The sequence below is a fragment of the Gaeumannomyces tritici genome, assembly GCF_000145635.1.
Source record: "Gaeumannomyces tritici R3-111a-1 unplaced genomic scaffold supercont2.7, whole genome shotgun sequence".
In the NCBI taxonomy this organism is placed as follows: domain Eukaryota; kingdom Fungi; phylum Ascomycota; class Sordariomycetes; order Magnaporthales; family Magnaporthaceae; genus Gaeumannomyces; species Gaeumannomyces tritici.
In genome coordinates, this window is record NW_008804551.1 from 1,815,493 (window position 1) to 1,836,426 (window position 20,934).

Here is a 20,934-nt window from a genome sequence, read left to right on the forward strand (position 1 = left end):
GAGAGAGAGAGAGAGAGAGACAAAGCATATGACACGGCCGGCCGGGTGGAAGCGCCGCCAAAGGTGCCCGTCGTTCAATGGCACTTTTGTTGCTGGGATGCAGCCTCGGGCGTTCGCAGCAGCCCAACAAGGCCGGCTCTGCAGAGGACCCGAGGCGCCCAGTCGCGTCGTCCGCCGTCATCGCCCCCTGCCCGGCTTGGCCGAACCGCTACCCCTTTTTTTTCATGTGCTTCCTTGGCCCCTCAACGCGCGGATTGGAAGGCTGTTTCCGCAACATCATCTTGCCTACAAGCGGACCACTGTTGTCTCACTGGAACCTTTCCCAGCAAAGCCCAGACAGACAGACCGTACATCCCACGGTGGAACTCAAGATCTAAATAGGGGACATGGAGATAATTCCATACAACGAGGACCCATGGTTTCCCTTCAGCTATAGCCAGGTCAACGGCGGGACAAGCCCAGAATACAGCTGCTAAATGAATAGTTTGCCTCGTATCAAACAAGTAATAGAGTATTTGTTATTGTGGGTGTGGCGGCGCAAGGCCAGGTCATCAAGCAATAGGCAACAAATAAAAGAAAGGAAAAGAGGTAAGCCCCCCCAAACCATCAGAGAATAATACACCCTGTCTGTGCCAGGTCTCGGATAGCGAGTGTCAAAAACGAGGTGCCATTACGAAGACAAACAGACCATGTGCTGGTATACGGGTATGGAAAACAAGAAAGATGATAGCCCACACGTACAGAAGGCTGTAAGCCACGTCGAGGTCCCGACAATGCCTGCTCGGCAGGCAGGCTGAAAGGGAGAGAACATAAAAGGCAGATGTAGAAACGAAGAGACAGGAACTGAAAGAGGCGTAGATCAGACATGTCGGCATCCATAAATCAGTGGCGATAGAGAAAAGAGAAAATATGCAAGGAAAAAAAGAGAGGTAGGTGCAGGGGCGAAAAGAAAGAAAAAGAGGCCAAGAGAGTTGGAGAAATAAACCTAGCCCACCCCTCATTCAAGAATTAAACCACCCAGTTTTAAGCCGTCCGAGACGAGTACCCCGTCGCCGTCTGGCGTCCCGTCCCCATCTTGAGGCAGCAACAGAAACACACCAACCTCGGGCCACATTTTTATGCGTTGTCAAGCCTCTTTCTCCAGTCGGCCAGAGACTCGCTCAGTCCGTTATCGTCCTTCTCGCCCTTCCTTCCTGGCGATGTCGTCGCGGCCGTCGGCGGCTCAAAGTCGAACGTGTTGCTGAGCCGGTAGTTCTTGTTGGTCGCCTCCCAATGCGTGCGCAGCGTCTCGAGCTCGTTGGCCAGGCTGTCGAGGGCGGCGCTGTTGCGCTCCTCGAGGTTGCCGCCGTACTCGCTAGTCGTCTCGGCACTGTCACTGCGTACCCGACCGACGCCAGCGAGCCCCGACGCCGCGGCCGCACCAACGCCACCGGCCACTGTCCCCACTGCCGCCGCCGTCGCGGCTCCCGACTTTCCGTTGGTGGCCGGGACGGCCGCAGCCGGGGCGGCCGCGGCACCGGCGCTGCTGCTCGAGTCGCGGAACTGGTCCGAGCCCATGCTGGCTACCTGCCTGCTACGGCGGCGGTAGTTGTCGACCGAAGTCTCGACCTGGTCGAGCAGCAGGCTAACCTTCTCCTCCGCGTCCTGCGCCCGCTCCTGCAGCAGAGCGTTCTCGTGCTGCAACTGCTCGAGGTCCTTCTTGCTCGTGTTGATGCGCTGCGATGCCTCCTCGCTGTGCTTAACGGCGCTGTCGCGCTCGCGCTTCGCCGTGTCCAGCTCCTTGCGCACAGCCTGCATCTGCTTCTCAAGCTGCGTCGTCGCCGACATCATCTCCGACTGCAGCGTCTCGATCTTCTTGGTCAACGACGCCTTCTCCGACTCCCAGTCCGACGGCGCCCCGCTGGTCTTGTCCTCGAGCTCAATCACCTCGCTCTTGAGCCGCGAGTTCTCGTTCTTATATCTCGCCAACTCCTCCTTGAGCTTCTTGAGCATCTTCTCGGTGCCCTTGACGTAGTGCACCGCCGACTGGTAGTCGTTCTCCAGCTGGCTGAGCTTTTCGCGGTAGGCGCTCTCCGACGCTTGCGCCTGTGCCATAAACGCCTGCCTGTTCTCCTCGTGTGCCGTTTGCGTCGACTCGAGTTGCTGCTCAAGCTCACGCACCCTCGCTGGAGCCTCGGGAGAGTCTCCACGTGGGCTACCACGTGACCTCACTCCTGTCGGGCTGATGCCGCGCTCACCGAGGATGCTCTTCAGAGTGTTGTGCTGCACCGTGACGGCGTTGCTCTCCAGTTGTTGTTTGGCCAGCTGGTTCTTCAGATCCGAGGCCGAGGCCTGCAGATTCTGCGTTTCCCTGAGCGCCGCCTGGAGCTGCTTTCTGATGGTTACGCCCTCCCGGCTAGCTTGTTCCTGGTACGCCTCCAGGCCCGCGATGCGCTCCTCGGCGCTCCGCAGCTTGTCCGAGGCCATGTCCGCCTGCTGCTGGTACTTCCTCGCCAGGGCGTTGGCCGCAGTCAGCTGGCCCTGTAGAGCCGTGACGCGCTCCGAGTCGGCATTTGCATCCTTGCCGATGGACCTAGCGGCAATCTGTTCGAATCCGCCCATCAAAGCCTGCTTGTGCAGCTTGGCCTCCTTTGCGTGGCTTTCTGCCATCTGCTCAGCATCCTGAAGCTTTCGTGTGACCGACTCGAGCTCGGCTACCGACGCTTCGTGCTCGGCCATGAGCGTCCTCAACTTGGCCTCCATCGCCTCGCGTTGCTCTCGCTCCTCCTGCATCTTGCGCTCGAGCAGCTCCTTGGTCTCGTCCGAAGACACAAGTGCCTCGCGCAGAGAGGCAATGGCAGTGCTGTGCTCCTCCGACGAGCCCGAGACCTCATTGTACTTGACCTCCAACTCGTTCTTCTCCACGCGCAACATACCGAATTGGGCCACGGCCTCTGCCGCCACGAGGGACTGCTCTCGCGCCTCGCGCTGGAGCATGTGCAGCTCCGCGCGCAGGCTCTCGGTCTCGAGCGACGTCTGCTGTTTGTATGTCTCCAGGGCTGACATGCGTTTTTGCGCCGCGTTCGTCGTTTCGTCGGCGAGCTTCCGGGCTCGCTTCTCGGCCTCGATTTCCGAAGACAGGCGCTCGACCTGGCTCTGGAGGTCACGCTGGGTGTTCAGGGCGCCCGCAAGCTTCCGGCTCATCTCGCTGCTCCTGTCGTCCAGGTCCCTTGCCATGTCCATCTGCGGCGTGCTCGAAGTACTACCTCCAGCACGGCCCGCAAGCTTGGCCTTGGCATAAACCGCCTCCTGTATCGCTACATCCCTCTGTCTCTCTGCCTCGGCGATTTGCTTGGCAGCCAAGACCGCCTGCTTGTCGACCGAAGCTTGCACACCAGCAAGCTCCTGGCGCATGGCCAGGAGGGCCTCGATAAGTGGCTTGTCTTCGTCGTCGAAAGTCTCGGCCGCTCGGCCTTCGAGAACAGGACTCAGTGTAGTGTTGGGGGTGTAGCCTTGTTTCCTTGCCAGCTCCAACTCCGATGCATACCACGCGTTCCTGCTCCTGGCCATATCCAGCTCTTTAAGAATCGCAACAGTTTGCGAGGCCCGGCCAGATGACCTGCGGGACATGGGATTGCTGTTCTGACGAGTGGGCGGAGGCGGCGATGCCGGCCGCGGTGCAGGGGCTACCTTCAGGGTTGGCTCGGTTGAGCTATCGACAGACCCTTGCGAGCGAGCGGAGCGAGCTGTTTTGGGCTTTGGAGCCTCGGCGATGGGCTCAGGTTTGGGCGTAGCCTTGGTTGGAGTGCGTCTCCCATTGGTTGCGGGTTCGGCTGCCTTGACCTCGGGTATCGTGGGGTTTTGGATGGGGGTAACTGGGGAGACGACAATCTCGGCCCGTTCGACAGATGCATTACGCAAAGGGCGAGTCGAAGAGGCCGAGGTATTGACCGTCGGCCTTGGTGGCTGGCCTTGAGGGGGTGGGCCAGCGGGAGGCGATGCACCCGCGGCTCGGGGGAGCTTGGACTGGTTTGGCGCCCCTTGCGGGTTGGTCATGTCGCTCCGAATGACATTGGCAGGACTGCTGACACCCGCTTCCCGCGCCGCCATCATTTTCCTACCCTCCGGGCCGTTGGACCCTTCCCGCATGGGGAGCCCTCGGCTGGCGGCATGCATACCGGCTTCGTTTGCGTTGCTAGCGCTTCGTTGCCTCGACTGCGAGCCATTGCGCGACTGTGAGGAGGAATCGTTGGGCGGGTATCGGATCTTGGTGGTGTCGAGCATGTACACGAGGCCGAGATCGTTTACGGCAGTTGCCGCCGAACTAGGCTCGCCGCCGACGACGACGACCGCCTTTCCAACGGTTGTCATGCTATGCCCAGAGCGGGGTGAAGGCGAGGGCCCCATGTTCTGAAATGTGTACCAGCGGCGCGAGGTGATGCGGAACGCGGCCAGGTCCCCCAAGTCAGATCCCTCCTCGGTGCGGCCACCGAAAATGTACATGACATCGTCAACAAGTGCAGCGGCGTGCCCTTCTCTCGGAATCGGGATGTAGCCTATGCAGTCAAGCATAGTCCAGGTGTTGGTCGGAGAATCGTAGCACCAGACGTCGTTGAACCACTGGAACCCGTTGGTGCCTCCGAACCTGCGCCGTAGTCTGCATTAGCTGCCGCAAGCTATAAGATGGGGGAAAGACTGCAACGCAAAGACGCGCCAGACTTACAGGTACATCTTCTCATTATAGTTGATCATCGTATGGTTGGTTCTCGCCGGCGGCACCTTTCCAACGGGCGGCCCGCCACTGTCGCTGTTGGACAACAGCATTTCCCACCTGTTGTTCGGCATCTGGAGCTGGTTCAGATCGAAAGCGGCGAGATCATTCATGAAGTAGCCCTCAACCTGTCCACCAAAGATGTAGATCTTGGAGCCGATGATGTTGAGCGAATGGCCGTACCGGCCAGAGGGGCGCAGGCCCGCCGGCAAAGATCTGGACCACTGTCTCGTGGCTGTCGAGCGGTATATTTTTTAGCGAACGGAACGGAGAGAATTACAGCAGTAGACAGCTACGCATCAAGCGCGCAGCCGGTGGGCGGTGGGCGGCGATGGAAGAACCTACAGGTGTTGAGGAGATACAATGTCTCGTCCAGGACGTCGGTCTCGTCGATCTTGGTATCTCCACCATAGACAATAAAGGCATTGCCAACCAACAGACTCGCATGCCCAACCCTGGGGCCGGGCCCCTCGGCGGTGGTGGCCAGAGGGTAGCAGGCCAGATTGCCACCGGCCTCGATCATCCACAGGTCGCCCTTGACGGTGGCGCTGTTGATTAAACCACCCATGACGTAGATGTCGCCCTCCTTTGAGGAAGTCGAATTGACGGCGGCGCCGTAGCGGGGGAAAGGGCTCGGGTGCGACGAGGTGTATGTCAACCTGCGCTGGGTCCAGGGGTAGAGGTTCGCGTTGGGGCTCGATATTTGCACTTGGGCAGGCGGCTGCACTGCTCCTCCGTTGCGGAACTGTGATGTTTCGCGATGCCAGTGTCAGTTTCGTGAATTGTCCAGCGTCGTGGCCTTTGCCACCGACAGTGCCAGCAGCAGGACAGGAGCGGCGCAGGCTTGTTGCGCTTGCAAACTTACTGGCAGATCGCTAGGCTGCTGGTCGAGCCCAGCCTGCACTGGTGGCGCCGCTTGTGGTGGTCGCCTAGCGGCGTACCCGACCTGGTCAGGGCTCCCGATGCTGCCATCATTGTCTATCGAGTTGATGCTCCCGGTCGGCGTCGATCTTTGCAGCGAGCTCTTCTCGTCGCGAGCGACTCTGGCGGCGGCGCCCTGGACGGGGTTCTGAGACGACGGCGGTGGACCATCGCGACTCGACAGGGACCGGTCCTGGTTCTTCTTGGACTTGAACAGAAACGACATGTTGGCGACTCCTCGGGCTCAGGATCCGCCTGGATGCGGCCGGGAGTCTGGTGCGCGTGGCCGGGCCCAATGCCAGTCAGCCCAAGATCATTCGGTTCGATTCGGCGGCCGTCGCTTGCGGGAGGATGCGATGTGGTGTGTCGACGACTGTAAACGCTATCGTTGTCTGGGAGCCTGGCGTCGCGTGTCCGTCGGGCTGCTTGGTTTATTGGCACGCAATTGTCGTCTTCGGTCGACCGTTTCGTAAAGCAACGCAGATGATCGGGTTGGGCTCAGAGAACGATGACGGGTCGCAGCCGTGTGGCAGAGGCCCGAGTGTGGAGGGCAGTTGGGAGGAGTCGTGTTGCGTGTTTGGAGATGGCTGGGAGCGCATCGGGGTGGAGACCATGTGGTGCGCCGGCCAGTTTTTTTTTGTTTTTTTGTCGTCGTCGACCTCCCGATTTTTTCTTCCCTCGCCGGAGATGGAGGGGGCGTTTTCGCTCAGAGGCCCGGGCACATCAAATGAGGGCAGCAGGCATTCAGCGCACAGGACCAAATGGAACCCCCGGTCGCACTCGGGCAGGGGAAAATGGTCGGGGGACTAGGGGATTAGATTAGTTGGTGGTGGTTGGTCTGGCGCGTCGGCTGGCAGCACAGCCCTACAACCAGCACTGCGGCGGGTTCAAAGCAGACCTGGACGACAATGAGTGAGGATCGGTCTGGTCACCTGTGGTTGCGATATGCAAGCCCCAATGCGCACAGCATCCCTGGAACGCGGCACCACGCTCTTTTGCGACCGGATATAAAGTTCAGCACACATGTCCGGCCTGACTTCCCCCCTTTTTGGCCGATCGCGTCGGACTCTCTACCTGTTCAAGAAATTGTCCTGGAGCCTGGGAAGCTGGCATGGGGGCCGTAAAGAAAACGGGCCCAGCCAATCCACACCATCCCAGGCCGAGCGTTTCTCCTCTGCTTATGGTGGGGCCTTTGCCAGGGTTCATCCGGCTTGTGTCTGGCCTTTTTTGCCAGCCTCGAGCCAACCGAGCCAGCGCCGCGACGGGCCCTCCGGATTGGAATTGAGGGTCGTGGGCACATCTTGGGCTCGCAATGCATCCGCACCACGTGTCGCCGCCGTCTGGGCGATGGACCAAAGTCGATGCCATGTTCCTCACCCATCTACCAAGACAATCCAGCATCGCCGACTTTTAGTTGCGCCAAGAGTGTATTTGTTGTCCTCTCACGGCGGATCTGAAGGTCGTTGCGCATAATTTGCACCATGTCCGGTGTAGAATGTCTTGATGGCCAAGGAGGCAAGTTGCGGCGCACTCACGATTCAAGTAAGTTGTGGAGTTCCACGAGAATGGATGCTAGTCATTCCAGTTAAAGGCAGGTCTTGCTCACCTGTCGAGATCTCTGATCGAGACGTGGACGACCGAATTGCATCACCATCTTGGCTGGGTGGCCTCGACGTAGGATTTCGTCGCTATCTGTCTCCCACCGAGGTACCAATTCCTATTTGAGAAGAGTGGCCGACTCTGTAGACTGCCCGTTACCCATCCTTCGAATCCTGATCCTTCCCTAGCGATCGTGACCCTACCCATCGCATGCACGCAACAGAAAGAAAAAAACGGATGTCTGCGGGAACTGTGGGAGTCCCAGAGTCCCGGATTGATGCCATCAGTCGGAACCGAGCGCGACCGGTTGGTAGAGACGGCACGAAGCCTCATGTTCGTCAGATCAACCAGGCGCAATGATGTGATGCCGGTGTTTGGCCCCTGCTACCGTCGTTGATGACGGGGCCAGGTCCCACCCATTGCACCACCTGCCCACCCGTTCCCCAGCGCGGCCAGACGGAGCCCAGAAAAGGACGGGACCTGCATGCAAGCGCGGGAACAACGAAAGCTTCTGCCAAGCCAAACTAAACGGAACGCAGTAGCATTTTGGCAGCCCTCCTGCACTCCCACCCTCTCCAGCGCTGAAACGGCCGCGGAGAAGCTAATGATAAAATTGGAAAACATGCTGCAGAGAGCGGACGAAGGAACAAAGGGTCGCGGGAGCTAACATCAACAAACAGCGCAAAGAGAATCAAGCGGAACGACGGCTCCTCGCGCAGCGGAGCGAACTGGTGAGCCGCTAGAGCACGGGCCTGGCTAAAGATTTCCAGAACGGCAGAGTGGTTCACTTTCATAATCAAATTTCCCTCATCAGGGGCAATGAACGGACCACCCACACATGGTCTCTTGGTGGATCAGCGATTCAATGTTTCACCAGCCCGTTTCTCGGGCCGTTCACAACCAAAGATGGGCGCAAACCGCCAAATCCGTCGTGTGGGAGATCCAAATTCATCGTTCCGCACAGGAATACTTGGATAGGACTGGTATGAAATACGAATGCGTGCAGACTGCCTCTGACGCTTGCCAGGTGCGAAAGGCGGCCATTGATGGGTGGTATGGAATTGCCCACTTGCCAGGCACACTCCCCTGTCATTACGCGAAGCGGCTGCCCACTCAAATTTCTCGGTCGACGTGCTACAGTGTACGCTGCGCTTTCAGATGGGCAGGGGGATTTGGTGACATGCAAAATGTGGCTGGCCAACCCGCGCCGCCAGCCGGGTGATCGTGATGATCACTCTGCAGATAGTCACATGGACAGTCGCCCAGGCCCGCAGGGAGTTCCGGATTAACCGCCCGGACAGTCCCGACTAGTGCTGCAGAGCTGCGGGTTGGGATAGGTGCATGAGTAGGAAGAAAAACGGACTGGGACGTAACGGTGGCCGAGAAGCGCTGGTACGAATATGGATAGACGGTTATGAGAGGGTGGCAGGATTACAGGATGGTTGTTGGGATCCAAATGGTGCAGTTACCGCATCATCGTATAGTTGGCGCCATGTCAGCAGCGCCGTGACTATATTCGGACGTGCCGCCGCATATGTAGTGCACTCGCTGACGGCAACGTCCCACGCAGTTAGCAATCTGGTCATCCCAGAATCCTTTGTTGGCTAGCTAGCGATGGATTTGGCCTGTGGTTGGCAATAGCCAGCTAGGTGGGTGGCTGGGTACCTGGGATAGTGGCACGTTTGCAGCTAGTAGCTCGGGCGGATTTTCAGGAGCTGCCTCGGATGGCCACCAATCGAACGAGAGCTGCCACGACAGTACTCTTGCTGTCGGCAGTAACAAAGCATGGCAGGTATCCTCTCCATATCACCACGGACTGATGCCTCCGAGACGTCAATACCAGCCCAGGCGTCAAGTGCGTACACCGAACTAGGTTGCACAACCTAGCGACTGTCGTTGAAGCGTGCATGTCTTAGGTGACGTTATGGCGGTCTCCTATTGCCCAGAGTCTGTCTTCTCTCCGCGCGCGCTGGAGGAACAGGTTTCGGCGGGCACCCCGACGTTGGCATTTGACTGGCGGATGAGTTCTTCCAGCTGCTACGGCTGCAGCCTTGCATGGGAAACCTCAACTCAGGCTGGACTCGCCTGACACCTGACGGCTGCCGCTGGCCAGCCACCAGTCGGCCTCATTCGGCGCCTCGCTCTTCACACCCAGTGCTGGGCATTCTGCCATCTGCACTGCACCACCGCCCACGCAGTTGCATCCGCACACACGCACCCCTGCAATCATGCTGGCTCGCTGCATTTGAACCCTGATCCAACATGACGGCACTTGCCGACGGTGCTGCGAGTCCCCACCGTCCACAGCTCGACCATTACCGCCAGCCCACTTCTGACTCGGCAGGTCTTCGATTTGCAGCAACGTCTGCCCGCGCCCGTCACCGACAGGAAGGCGCGCCCGCACCATCCTCTGCGCCACTGCATCATCGCACCAGCCGCGCGGACCCAGCCCTGGGCACGCCGACCGGCGGCTTTGCACCTCCAGCTCCAGTCATGCCATCGAGCAGCGATCCGCGAGGCCCATCCGAGCCGGCCAGCACCGCGCCTCCCATCCGCAACCGCGACCGCGACCACCAACAGCTTACCAGCACCGACGCCATCATGACCACCACGCGTCTGGGCCAGCACCCCCACGGCCCCTCCAACGGCCTTGCCGCCTCCGAGCACCGCCCCGAGCTGCAACCCGTCGCTGGCACGTCGTCGCTGCCCTACCGGCGACCCTCGAGTGCCCCGGGGAGCAAGCACAACTCGTCGGCATCTCTCGCCCTGCCAAACGGCGCAGGCTCGTCGGAATCGGCAGCTACGCCCGCGCCTGCCTCCGCATCCTCCCTCCACACTCGTCCATCTACTGGCTCCAAGCCCATGCTTATGCGATCCAAGAGCGACTATGCCGGTATGCTGGCGCACACAGACTCCGACGACGACCAAGATTCCCGGCCGGGCTCGAGAAGGAAAAACCCTTATTCGTGGGGCGCCAGACACGGCTTCGGAGACCACTACGAGTCCGAAGACATCATATCACAGCTGGTTAACGTGAGTCCAACGTCTTGATTGCTCCTCGTTGTCTGCCTTCTCCTGGCGCCTTCGTCCTGTCCGCGCCGCGCCGGCCTCGCGCGTATTCTTCTTTCCCGACATCATCTGTGCAACTCCTCCAATCCAGTAGGCGCGACGGCCTCCTGCCGCCTCTGACGTCGTTCGCCTGCCCCTCCCCGTTTGCCATTTCTTCCTGCAGCACCTGCCATCCACGCCCAAGATGTGCTGAGGCACGACCACTTGGGTGCCCCTCCAGCCGCTCGAGGAGAGAAGATGTCTCACTTTCACCTCCTCCGCTTGCAATAGCTCGCCCCCTTCCCCCATGCAAGCCTCCCGGTATTCCATAACCGCACCATCCTTACTCCCTGTCTGCATTGCCTCTTGCAAAACGCAGTCTGCCTGCTTGGCTGTTGTATAGTGAATTATCGTGTCTACTTTGGTATTCACAGCCTTTCCCTGTCCATACATAAACCCACGCGCTAGTCGTCATCATGAACCCCCCATTTCGGTCTTCATTTGATCGGTCTGCATTCGAGCCGAGGCGACGTCCAAAACGTCGCCCTATCGACTTCGTCTTTGACATGTACGAGCCTCTACAAGCAGAGGCCGAGTTCGAAGCCGGTCTCAAACTTCTCGCTGAACAATGGCGCCTGCACGAGGGCAGGTTCAAGGGTCGGGTCGTATATACTGACAAGGAACACCAGAACTGGTACATGTACTTCACCGAGAAACGGCACGATACGACCGGCAAGCCCAAGCTGGACCCATTTGTCATACAGGATTGGCGCATGCGAGACCGTCTCAAGACGGTGTCCGCCGCCATCGCAGTATGTCTGAATATCGGCGTCGAGCCTCCAGACCAGCTCAAAACGAGCCCCGGCGCCAAGCTCGAAGCATGGCAGGATCCCACCACCCCTCCGAACGCCAAGGCGCTTGAGAATATCGGCAAGGCGCTTCAGTCGCAGTACGAGACTCTTGCCATGCGCACGCGCTACAAGCAGTATCTGGACCCATCGATAGAGGAGACGAAGAAGTTCTGTGTCTCGCTGCGCCGAAACGCCAAGGACGAGCGTGTCCTGCTGCATTACAACGGTCACGGAGTCCCAAAACCCACCGCCTCGGGCGAGATCTGGGTCTTCAACAAGAATTATACGCAGTACATACCTGTTTCGCTATACGACCTGCAACACTGGCTTCAGGCTCCGACGATATTTGTCTGGGACTGCTCCGAGGCTGGCAACATCCTGAGCAACTACCACCGCTTCGTCGAGAAGCACGAGACGGAGGAGCAGGAGATGGCCGATAGAGACCTCAACTACGAGAAGACACTCTTCAAACCCTACATCCACCTGGCTGCATGCGGAAAGAAGGAAAATCTGCCGACAAACCCCCTGCTGCCCGCCGACCTTTTTACTTGCTGTCTCACCACCCCCATCGAGATGGCTCTCTGGTTCTTCGTGCTACAGAACCCGCTAAAGACCAACCTCACGCCAGAGCGAGCCAAGAAGCTCCCTGGCCGTCTGCAAGAGAGGCGCACTCCTCTAGGAGAGCTGAACTGGATCTTCACGGCTATTACGGATACCATCGCATGGACCACGCTGCCGCGTCACCTCTTCAGAAAATTCTTCCGCCAGGACCTTATGGTGGCAGCCCTGTTTCGGAATTTTCTGCTCGCACAGAGGGTGATGTCGGTGTACGGCTGTCACCCGGAGTCGTTCCCGGAGCTTCCTGACACAAGGCAGCATCCCTTGTGGCAGAGCTGGGATCTGGCTGTCGACCAGGCTCTCGCTCAGCTGCCCATGCTCGAGCGCAAGGAGGCGGAGGGTATCGATTACGAATACCAGAACTCCACCTTCTTCACCGAGCAGCTGACGGCCTTTGACGTCTACCTGACGCGCGGTGATGCGTTGCTTCAGAAGCCTCCGGACCAGCTCCCGGTGGTACTGCAGGTTCTGCTTAGCCAACAACACAGGGTTCGGGCGCTGATCCTACTGGGCCGCTTCCTGGATCTTGGTCCTTGGGCTGTGCAGCTGGCACTGAGTATAGGTATCTTCCCTTATGTGTTGAAGTTGCTCCAATCTGCAGCGACGGAACTGAAGCCGGTCATGGTCTTCATCTGGACGCGCGTGCTCGCCGTCGACCTCTCTTGCCAGCAGGACCTGATCAAGGACAGCGGCTACAACTACTTCTCCCAGATCCTCAGGCCTTCAGAGGGCCTGCCTGTGGCGAACAGCGACGAACACAAGGCAATGTGTTCGTTCATCCTGGCCATGTTGTGCAAGAACTACAAGCCCGGCCAAACTGTCTGCAACCAGACTGACATCATGAGCTCCTGCCTGTTCCACCTGTCGAATGAGGAGAACCCTCTGCTAAGGCAGTGGTCCTGTCTGTGCATCAGCCAGCTGTGGAACGATCTGCCCGAGGCTAAGTGGAGAGGCATCAGGGAGAGTGCGCCCGCAAGGCTTTCGGTTCTGACCAAGGATTCGTGCTGCGAGGTGCGCGCGGCGGTCCTTCACGCCATGACGACTTTCCTGGGCATCCCCGACCTGACGGACGAGGTCGCACGCATCGAGGAGTCGATCGCGTGGACCGTGCTTGAGATGGCGAACGATGGCAGTCCGATGGTGCGCAAGGAGCTATTGGTCTTCCTCTCGCACTTTGTGCTGCGGTACGAATCCAAATTCATCGTCGCCGCCTACGAGCATCTGCTCGAGGAAAAGGAGTACCTGATGCACCCTCCTCGTGCCGACGGCCGCGATCACAAGATGGGCCTCCATTACGCCAAGGCTGAAGACCGCAACAAGGACGGCACGATCAAGGCGACGGCACACGGCCTCTCGCACAACACCATAATCGCAGCTTGCTGGAAGCATATCATGATCTTCAACGTCGACCCCCACCCCGAGGTGCAGAGTCACGCAACAACAATCGTGGATTACGTCCACTACACGTTGCTGCAGTCTCCAGTCGGGGCGCAGGCACAGATACTGATGGACGACATTCAGAGACGGGCTAGACGGCAGGCTGCAAGGCTGCAAACCTCGACCAGCCAGCGCAGCATTCTCGTAAACGACGGATCCATCACCCCTGTCCAGTCCCCTGGGCTCCTGCGCCGCACCGTCAGTACGCTGTTTTCGCCCTTCTTCAACGTGGATGGTGCACCCGCGCTTGCCACGCCCGAGCTGTCGCCAGGCCTCCAGCGGTCGCCATCCCAGAAGAGCAGGAGAGGACGCGACACGGCCATGCCCATGTCTCCGGAGCGGGACGACCATGATGCCACACAGGCCAAGTACAACGTTGCGAATGAGCCGGTGTCGGCGGGCTTTGAGGAGCGTGGCTTCACAGAAATTGCAGGTCTGCCCATCGAGAGCACCTTCCTCTCGTGGTCCATCGAGTACTTCCTCGAGCCGCAGATGAAGTCGACCGAGGCCGAAGAGCCGGGAAGCACCGAGTACAATGAGAGGTTGTGGCGGCGCTCGCGGAACGAGGGGATCCTCCGGGAGACGCAGCCGCAGAAATCGCATGCCGGCAGCCACAAATGGAACAACCAGCTCGGAATCATGAACACGCAGGCGCAGCCAGCGAAGCTAACGTTCCACCAGTACGAGGACCACCTCGCTGTGGCGGACGACGGCAATACGATCCAGATCTGGGACTGGAAGAAGCAAGGCAGGCTTTGCCGCTTCTCCAACGGGAACCCGGAGGGCTCCAAGGTCAGCGACATGAAGTTCATCAACGAGGATGATCAGGCATTTCTCATGACGGGCTCGTCGGACGGCGTGGTGCGTATCTACCGCAACTACGACAGCCACGACGGGATCGAGCTGGCGTCGGCCTGGCGGGCGCTCACGGATATGGTGCCCAGCAACGTGAACTCGGGCATGGTGTTTGACTGGCAGCAGGTCAGCGGGACGGTGCTGGTGGCTGGAGACGTGCGCGTGATCCGGGTCTGGAACGCGGCGCAGGAGGCTTGCGTGACGGACATACCGGCGCGGTCCGGTTCGTGCGTGACGTCGCTGACGTCGGACCAGATGACGGGCAACATATTTGTGGCCGGGTTCGGAGACGGCGCGGTCCGGGTGTTTGACACGCGCCAGCGGCCGCAGGACTCGATGGTGCGCAAGTGGAAGGACGAGCGCGACCGCGTCTGGATCAAGAGCGTGGCCATGCAGCGCGGCGGCCAGCGCGAGCTCATGTCGGCCAGCCGGAACGGCAGGGTCAAGCTGTGGGACATCAGGGCCGATGTGCCGCTGCACGTATTCCAGACGACGACGGACACGCTGAGAACGGCGAGCATGCATGAGCACTTGCCTGTGTTCTCTGTGTAAGTCTTTTCCTTGCCCGTTTCCCCACATGACGGGTCAGTCCACTAACCATCACATCTTATTCAGGGGCACCTCCGCGCACGTGGTCAAGGTCTTCAACCTCGACGGCAAGGAGCTCTCACGCGTCGAGCCGTATTCGAGCTTCCTCCAGAACAGGGGTCTTCCGATATCGGCCACGGCATTCCACCCGCATCGCATGATTCTAGGCTGCGCCGCTCGGGGCGACCACCACGTCAACCTGTTCCGCTGCTCCAAGGCCGACCGAGTTACAGAGTGAAGAGAGGCGCACATTTGCGTAAATGGACGACAGCGTGTGTGTACGAGGTATTTGTATGCGGTCCGATGAGACGCCGTATGGTTGGCTGGACAGGGTCAGCACGAGCGTAACGATGGCTTCACGATGGCTCATTGCGTTTGATACGTTCTTGTTGTGCCTAATTTCATTACCCTTGGGTTGGTTGATGAGGGGGATACATGACCGCTTTTTCTCCTTTCTTGGAGGGACGCCAGAGAGGAGGGGTCTATACCGGCGTGCTTATACGGTTTTTTTTTTTCTTTCGGTCAATTCTCATGAGGCCAGTCGTCTAGGTTGCCCATCTGCTTAATACAATAATGATACAAGGAGCGTTTTCGCAATCTCGGAGTTTTATCGCAAATCTGACAAACTATTACTCCCCAGTAGCGCGTGGGCTTCTATTAAACTGGAGATGATATCTCCATGTCGTCACCTGAACTTGACACACCTAACGGGATCCAAACCCCGAATCGCGATACTTTACGCGATCCAGCGTCAACATCGTGTTGTCCAACTGCTACCCCTATTCCTTCCAACTCACCGGCTTAGTCATGTGAGATTTGCCGCGGTGTGACGCAACTGCCTGCCCGTCTTGAGAATCGAGTCACCCCACCAAAGAAAAACCCCGCCATAAAACGCATCCATCGCCCGACGCAGAACGAAGCGACGAGGGTGACAGTGCTATTTTCTCACCTAAACTTGGCGAGGTAACTAGGTGACGCAGAGCATCGCCAATCGAATCCAAACCGGTCGGCAGCCTTCAATTCGAAAGGCAGAAACACGGGCGACGCACACTCGACCAACATGTCGGAGGCACAACCAGCCGAGACGAAGCCGGCCGAGGCCCCAGCGGCCGCTGCTGCCCCCGCGGTAGCCGAGGGTGCCGAGGGCGCCGAGGGCGCCGAGGGCCCCTCCAAGAAGGCGCTGAAGAAGGCGGCGGCGGCGGCCAAGAAGGCGGAGCAAAAGGCGGCCAAGGCGGCCGAGGTGGCGCTGCGGCAGGCACAATCTGCGGCCGGGGCGGCGGGCGGCAGCGGCGGCGAGGACCTCGCCAAGGACAACTACGGCGGCTCGGCGCCGGCGGGCAGGCTCACGAGCCCCGAGATCTCCCTCGCGACGCTGGGCGAAGCGGACGTGGGCAAGACGGTGCACCTGTTCGCGTTCCTGCAGAACTCGCGCATGCAGGGGGCCAAGATGTGCTTCGTGGAGCTGCGCGAGCGCGGCACGTGGGCGGTGCAGGGCATCGTGGCGGCGTCGGCCGAGGGCGCGCCCGTCAGCCGGCCCATGGTCAAGTGGGTCGGGTCGCTTTCCGTCGAGGCGTGGGTGTTGGTCGAGGCCGAGGTCAAGCGCGCGCCCGAGCCGGTCAAGAGCGTGCGCGTGAGCGGGTTCGAGCTGCACATCTCGCGCTTCTTCTGCCTCAGCCCGGCGCCGCAGATGCTCGGGCTGACGCAGACGGCGGCCAACAACCACTTCTCCAACGAGGAGGACGCGGCGCCCGAGGGCGGAGCGGCCGCCGTCACGGCCAGCCTCAACACGCACCTCGACTACTTTGTCCTCAGCAAACGGTCCGCCGTGCGCAGCGCCATCGCTGATGTGCGCGAGACGACCAAGCATCTGTTCCGGTCGTACCTGCGCGACAAGGGCTTCCACGAGTTCGAGTCGCCCTGCATCATCGAGGCGGCCAGCGAGGGCGGCGCCAACGTCTTCTCGGCCGACTACTTTGGCAAAAAGGTCTACCTGGCGCAGTCGCCCCAGTTCTACAAGCAGTACGAGATCGCGGGCGGCAGGCAGCGCGTGTTTTGCGTCGGCCCCGTCTTTAGGGCCGAGAACTCGAACACGCCCCGACACATGACCGAGGTTGGTTTTCCTTTGCATGTCTTGTCCATTTCTAGCAAACATCAAGGCTAACGTATTTCCAGTTCACCGGACTCGATATGGAAATGGTCATCAAGTGGCACTACCACGAGGCGCGCGACATGCTCGAGGAGGTGCTCCTGCACATCTTCCGCGAGCTCAAGAAGCAGTGCCCCGAGCAGATCGAGACGGTCCGGGCCGTGTTCCCGGCCGACGACTTTGCGCTGCCCGAGCCCGGTAAGGAGGTGCGCCTGACGTTCGCCGAGGGCCAGAAGCTTCTGCGCGAGGAGGGCCCCGAGGAGTTCCGCAACGTGCGCGACGACGAGGACATGTCGACGCCGCAGGAGAAGGCGCTGGGCGAGATCATACGGCGCAAGTTCGGCACCGACTTTTACGTGCTCGACAAGTTCCCCGAGTCGGCCCGGCCCTTTTACACCATGGAGGACCCGGCCGACGACTCGGTCACAAACGCCTACGACTTCTTCATGCGCGGGCAGGAGATCATGTCGGGCGGGCAGCGCATCCACGACCCGGAGCTGCTCGAGAAGCGCATGCGGCGCAAGGGGCTCGATCCAAAGTCCAAGGGCCTCCAGGGCTACGTCAACACCTTCAGGCAGGCCGGCGTGCCGCCCCACGGCGGCGGCGGCATCGGCCTCGACCGCGTGGTGCAGTTCTTCCTCAACCTCAACAACGTCCAGTACTCGGCCTTTTACCCGCGCACGCCCGCGCGCGTCCGCGACGGGCCGCCTGAGGAGGGCACCGAGGAGACCGCCGAGGCGCCTGCTGCTTCGTCCTAGGGGGTTGTCTGTAGTGTAAGAAAAGGAGGGGACGGTGGGGGGAGCAAGGATAATAGCTCCGAAACCAGAATAGAAAAAAAGCTGAAAACAAAAAGAACAAATTCAAGGAACGACAAGCTCCGCATTGCCGAGTACCGTTTCTGTCTACTTGGGTGCCGGCCAGATAATCTAGAAAGCTTGAGCTTGGGTCATCAATCATCTGCCGTCCCCCCGTCATCATCTCCGTCATCATCTCCTGTCCGGTCTCCCGACAAGTTGGGCGGCCCCACTTGTGCCCCTCCCACCTGTGCCCCTGTGCTAGGCGTAGGAGGAAGCTGACCACCCGGGCGCGTTCGTTTATAGTCAAGGGAAGTAAGTAAAGAATGCATTGCAGTGTCACCCCAACCCTCAAAGCCAGGGACTAAAAACCGGAGGCGACACCAGGGAATCCGGCGGTTGCGAGGGTCCTCCAAAAAGCTCCGCATGGCGCGAATGTGTTCCTCGGTAGCCTTCTTGGTAGCGCCGACCCTGCCCGCTTTCTTGGGAGTGAGAGGGCCCTTGCAGGCGCGCTCGGCTTGGCGGTAAGTGATTCCCATCACCTGGGCAATTTTTACATAGGAAAGGCCTAGGTATTTCTTAAGAGCCCGTACCTCGATCTTGGTATCTCGATCGAGCTCCTTGGCACGTTGCTGCTTGGGAGGAGGGGTCGAGGGAGGGCGGGCGGCGGGCGGGAGGGCGGGAGGGGTCGAGGGCCGAGGAATGAGGGCGGGCGGCGGCGGCGGCGGCGGCGGCGGCGGGCAGGCGGCTGGAGGGCCCGAGGGTCGAGGCGGCGGCGGTTGGTAGGGCGCCCAGCGCGCGCCCACGCGAGGTTGGGCCTGCTGTTGGGAAGGCATTGGAGGCATCGCGGTGTAAATTGAAGGTAGGGCGGTGCAGATTGCCGGCGTTGAAGTGTGTTGAATTGAAGCCATCGCGGTGTGCAGATTGGTCGCCCGGATTACACGTGTTGATTGTGGGCGTCGTTGATATCGGTGAAAATTGGGTCCGGGCGGGGGTTTCAAGTAGAGCATTCAAGCGAGGTTTGGGCAATGGAGGTGGTGCGGGTAGCGATACATTGATTTGGCAGGACTTTGTATGAGAAAATATGTCACCGAATACGTTGCCCAGCTAGGAAGGACCCACACGTGCCACCTTTACTATCCTTGCATACTGTAGAGTCACCGGCGACTGAATTGCATGTCGCACCTGCCTGGCAGACAGCCGAGTCGGATTTGAACATGAACTCTTCCACCGCCTCTGCCCGCAGAAAAAAAAAGCAACCACCGACAGAGCCAGCAAAAGGAGCAGATCTCTCCAAAAACATGCGCAATGGAGAGCCTCAAGCGGAATCGCAGCCCTGGTGCCGAGGACAGCCCGCGACCGGGGCCAACTAAGAAGCAGCGCCCAGCTCGCACCGCCGACGCCAGCCAGGCCGAGATCGACCAGACTTATGGCCAGCGATACGTCTTTGCCAACTTTGACGGGCCTACTGCGCCCTCGAGCGACGAAGAGTTCGAGGTCGAGGACGAGGCCGATGCTCTCGCCTACCTCAGATCTGTCCGGTGAGTCGACCTCTGTTTTTTTTTCTTTACGTCCCTTGGAGACAAACCTCGTTGCTAAAAACCCCCCCTCTTCCCAAAACCCCAGCCCCCAATTGCTAATATGGTAAGTATCTTTGCTTCGGCATAGACACGAGGCAGGCGGCATCCCTCACCTGCTCGTCGCGCCCAAGGCGGGCCCGCAGCTCCCGCCGACCCTCCCGCAAGACGGCCTCAACTACAACGACGACGGCCCGTGCGACCGATCCATCTACACCGACGGCGTGGGCGACTACCGCGGCTACTACTACGACGGCGCCTACACGGCGGTCCCCGACGCCCAGCTGTCACCGACCCGCGGCGGCGACGACGACGACGACGACAGCAGGGGCTCGCCCTCGGAGGACGACATCCGACAGGAGCGAGTGCGCCAGGCCTTTTACGACGCCATCGCAGCCCGCTTTGAGGCGCTGCGGGCCGTGGTGCGCGCGGAGCCGCCGGACGACGCGCTCCTTGCGCTCGACGACGACGCGCACGGATTCGAGGTCGGGCACTTCGGGTCGGGCGAGCGGGGCCGCAGGGCGCACGCCGTGTGGCGGGCGCGGCTGCGCGACACGGATCCGAGCCCCGTGCAGGTGGCGGCCATGGACCGGGCCGGGGCGCTGCGGCTGTTGCGCGTGCTGCTGTCGGGCGGGTTCCTCAAGCGCGGGCGCGAGCTGGGCGAGCGCACGTCGCGCTGGCTCTGGGCGCTGCTTGCACGCCTGCCCGACGCCGGCGAGCTCGGCCACGTCGAGGTCGCCGCCGTGCGCGAGCTGGGCAAGCGCGCCGTCTCCATGATGGCCAGCCTGGCCCACATGTCGGCCCTGCGCGAGGCGGTCGAGATGGACGACAGCGGGGACGAGGACGATGGCGGCGATTTCAGGCGGGAGGAGGATGAGGAGGAGGATGCGTGCGGGCCGTCTACTGATGTCGAGGATTCGCACAAGACAAACGTCGGGCTTGGGGCTGTAGGTCCGGACGAGGCCTCGTTAGAGGTGGCCGCTGCTGTAGTCAACCAGGACGCACAGCTCGAGGAGGGCGAGGTCGCGGATGAGGCCGAGCCCCAGGAAAAGGATGGCGACAGCGACGACCAGTCCATGGACCTGGAGGACGGCGAGGTCGACGAGGATCAGGCCCCAGACGACGCGGCCCCCGGCGCGAAGACGGCCGAGTCCGGCCTGGAGGCGGCAAGGCGACGGCTCCTCTGCCAGCTGGACGGGGGCGGGGGCGATGGCGAGGGCGAGGCGGCTCCCGTCAACCTCGAGCCGGAGCTCGGACCGTCGCCCGACGAGCTCGAGGAGGCGAGGATCCTGCGCGCGCGCATGAACATGCGTGCCACGCTTAACATGATCCTCACAGTTGCGGGTGAGTTCTACGGGCAGCGGGACCTGCTCGAGTTCAGGGATCCCTTCCGGGGGCTTTGAACAGTGACGAAATGTGTCTGTCCCATGTGGTCCGTCCATGACTACCTCATTGTACAGCATGCCATTTCGGGTTGAATTGCTGCGTAATACCCAACTTTGTCTGATATTGCAGCAAACGCGGTGACTTTTCAAAGCTTTGCCAGAGTTAAGTGATGAGGAGAGTATCATGGCGGCGCACAATGTCATCCCATCCCTCTCTACCTGAATCCGGACTTATTTGCCTTGGCTCACTGTATAGTTAACTTTCCATCCATCACGGGGTTGATACAGAATCGCTGCCTCGCACTTCATTCTAGTCCAAAGGTTTTAACGGTGAATTAGCACGTTCAGAGTACCAAGTGGAAATG

The 20,934-nt window shown here is 60.3% G+C and overlaps 6 protein-coding genes across 6 annotated transcripts; 4 read left to right on the top strand and 2 right to left on the bottom strand.

Moving 5' to 3' along the window:
• Positions 1-440: 440 nt before the first annotated feature.
• Positions 441-6,789, bottom strand: GGTG_11907 (kelch-domain-containing protein). The gene is made up of 4 exons (XM_009229798.1): positions 5,616-6,789; positions 5,096-5,495; positions 4,703-4,985; positions 441-4,624 (listed from the first exon to the last, which is right to left on the bottom strand). The coding sequence occupies exons 1-4, from the start codon at positions 5,895-5,897 to the stop codon at positions 1,117-1,119; spliced, it is 4,473 nt and encodes a 1,490-aa protein (XP_009228062.1). The 5' UTR covers positions 5,898-6,789; the 3' UTR covers positions 441-1,116.
• Positions 6,790-7,152: 363 nt separating this feature from the next.
• On the top strand, positions 7,153-8,005 carry GGTG_11908 (hypothetical protein; the record flags this gene model as incomplete). Its single annotated transcript, XM_009229799.1, has 3 exons — positions 7,153-7,213; positions 7,558-7,603; positions 7,951-8,005. 3 exons carry the CDS (start codon positions 7,153-7,155, stop codon positions 8,003-8,005), a joined length of 162 nt encoding a protein of 53 aa, XP_009228063.1.
• Positions 8,006-9,532: 1,527 nt separating this feature from the next.
• GGTG_11909 (WD repeat-containing protein mip1) lies at positions 9,533-15,354 on the top strand (the record flags this gene model as incomplete). Its single annotated transcript, XM_009229800.1, has 3 exons — positions 9,533-10,303; positions 11,008-14,627; positions 14,695-15,354. The coding sequence occupies 3 exons, from the start codon at positions 9,533-9,535 to the stop codon at positions 14,903-14,905; spliced, it is 4,602 nt and encodes a 1,533-aa protein (XP_009228064.1). The 3' UTR covers positions 14,906-15,354.
• Positions 15,355-15,612: 258 nt separating this feature from the next.
• GGTG_11910 (aspartyl-tRNA synthetase) lies at positions 15,613-17,828 on the top strand. The gene is made up of 2 exons (XM_009229801.1): positions 15,613-16,777; positions 16,840-17,828. Exons 1-2 carry the CDS (start codon positions 15,728-15,730, stop codon positions 17,569-17,571), a joined length of 1,782 nt encoding a protein of 593 aa, XP_009228065.1. The 5' UTR covers positions 15,613-15,727; the 3' UTR covers positions 17,572-17,828.
• On the bottom strand, positions 17,016-18,559 carry GGTG_11911 (hypothetical protein). The gene has a single exon (XM_009229802.1). It carries the CDS (start codon positions 18,516-18,518, stop codon positions 17,763-17,765), a length of 756 nt encoding a protein of 251 aa, XP_009228066.1. The 5' UTR covers positions 18,519-18,559; the 3' UTR covers positions 17,016-17,762.
• Positions 18,560-18,915: 356 nt separating this feature from the next.
• On the top strand, positions 18,916-20,587 carry GGTG_11912 (hypothetical protein; the record flags this gene model as incomplete). The annotated part of the gene is made up of 2 exons (XM_009229803.1): positions 18,916-19,148; positions 19,276-20,587. 2 exons carry the CDS (start codon positions 18,916-18,918, stop codon positions 20,585-20,587), a joined length of 1,545 nt encoding a protein of 514 aa, XP_009228067.1.
• Positions 20,588-20,934: the final 347 nt, after the last annotated feature.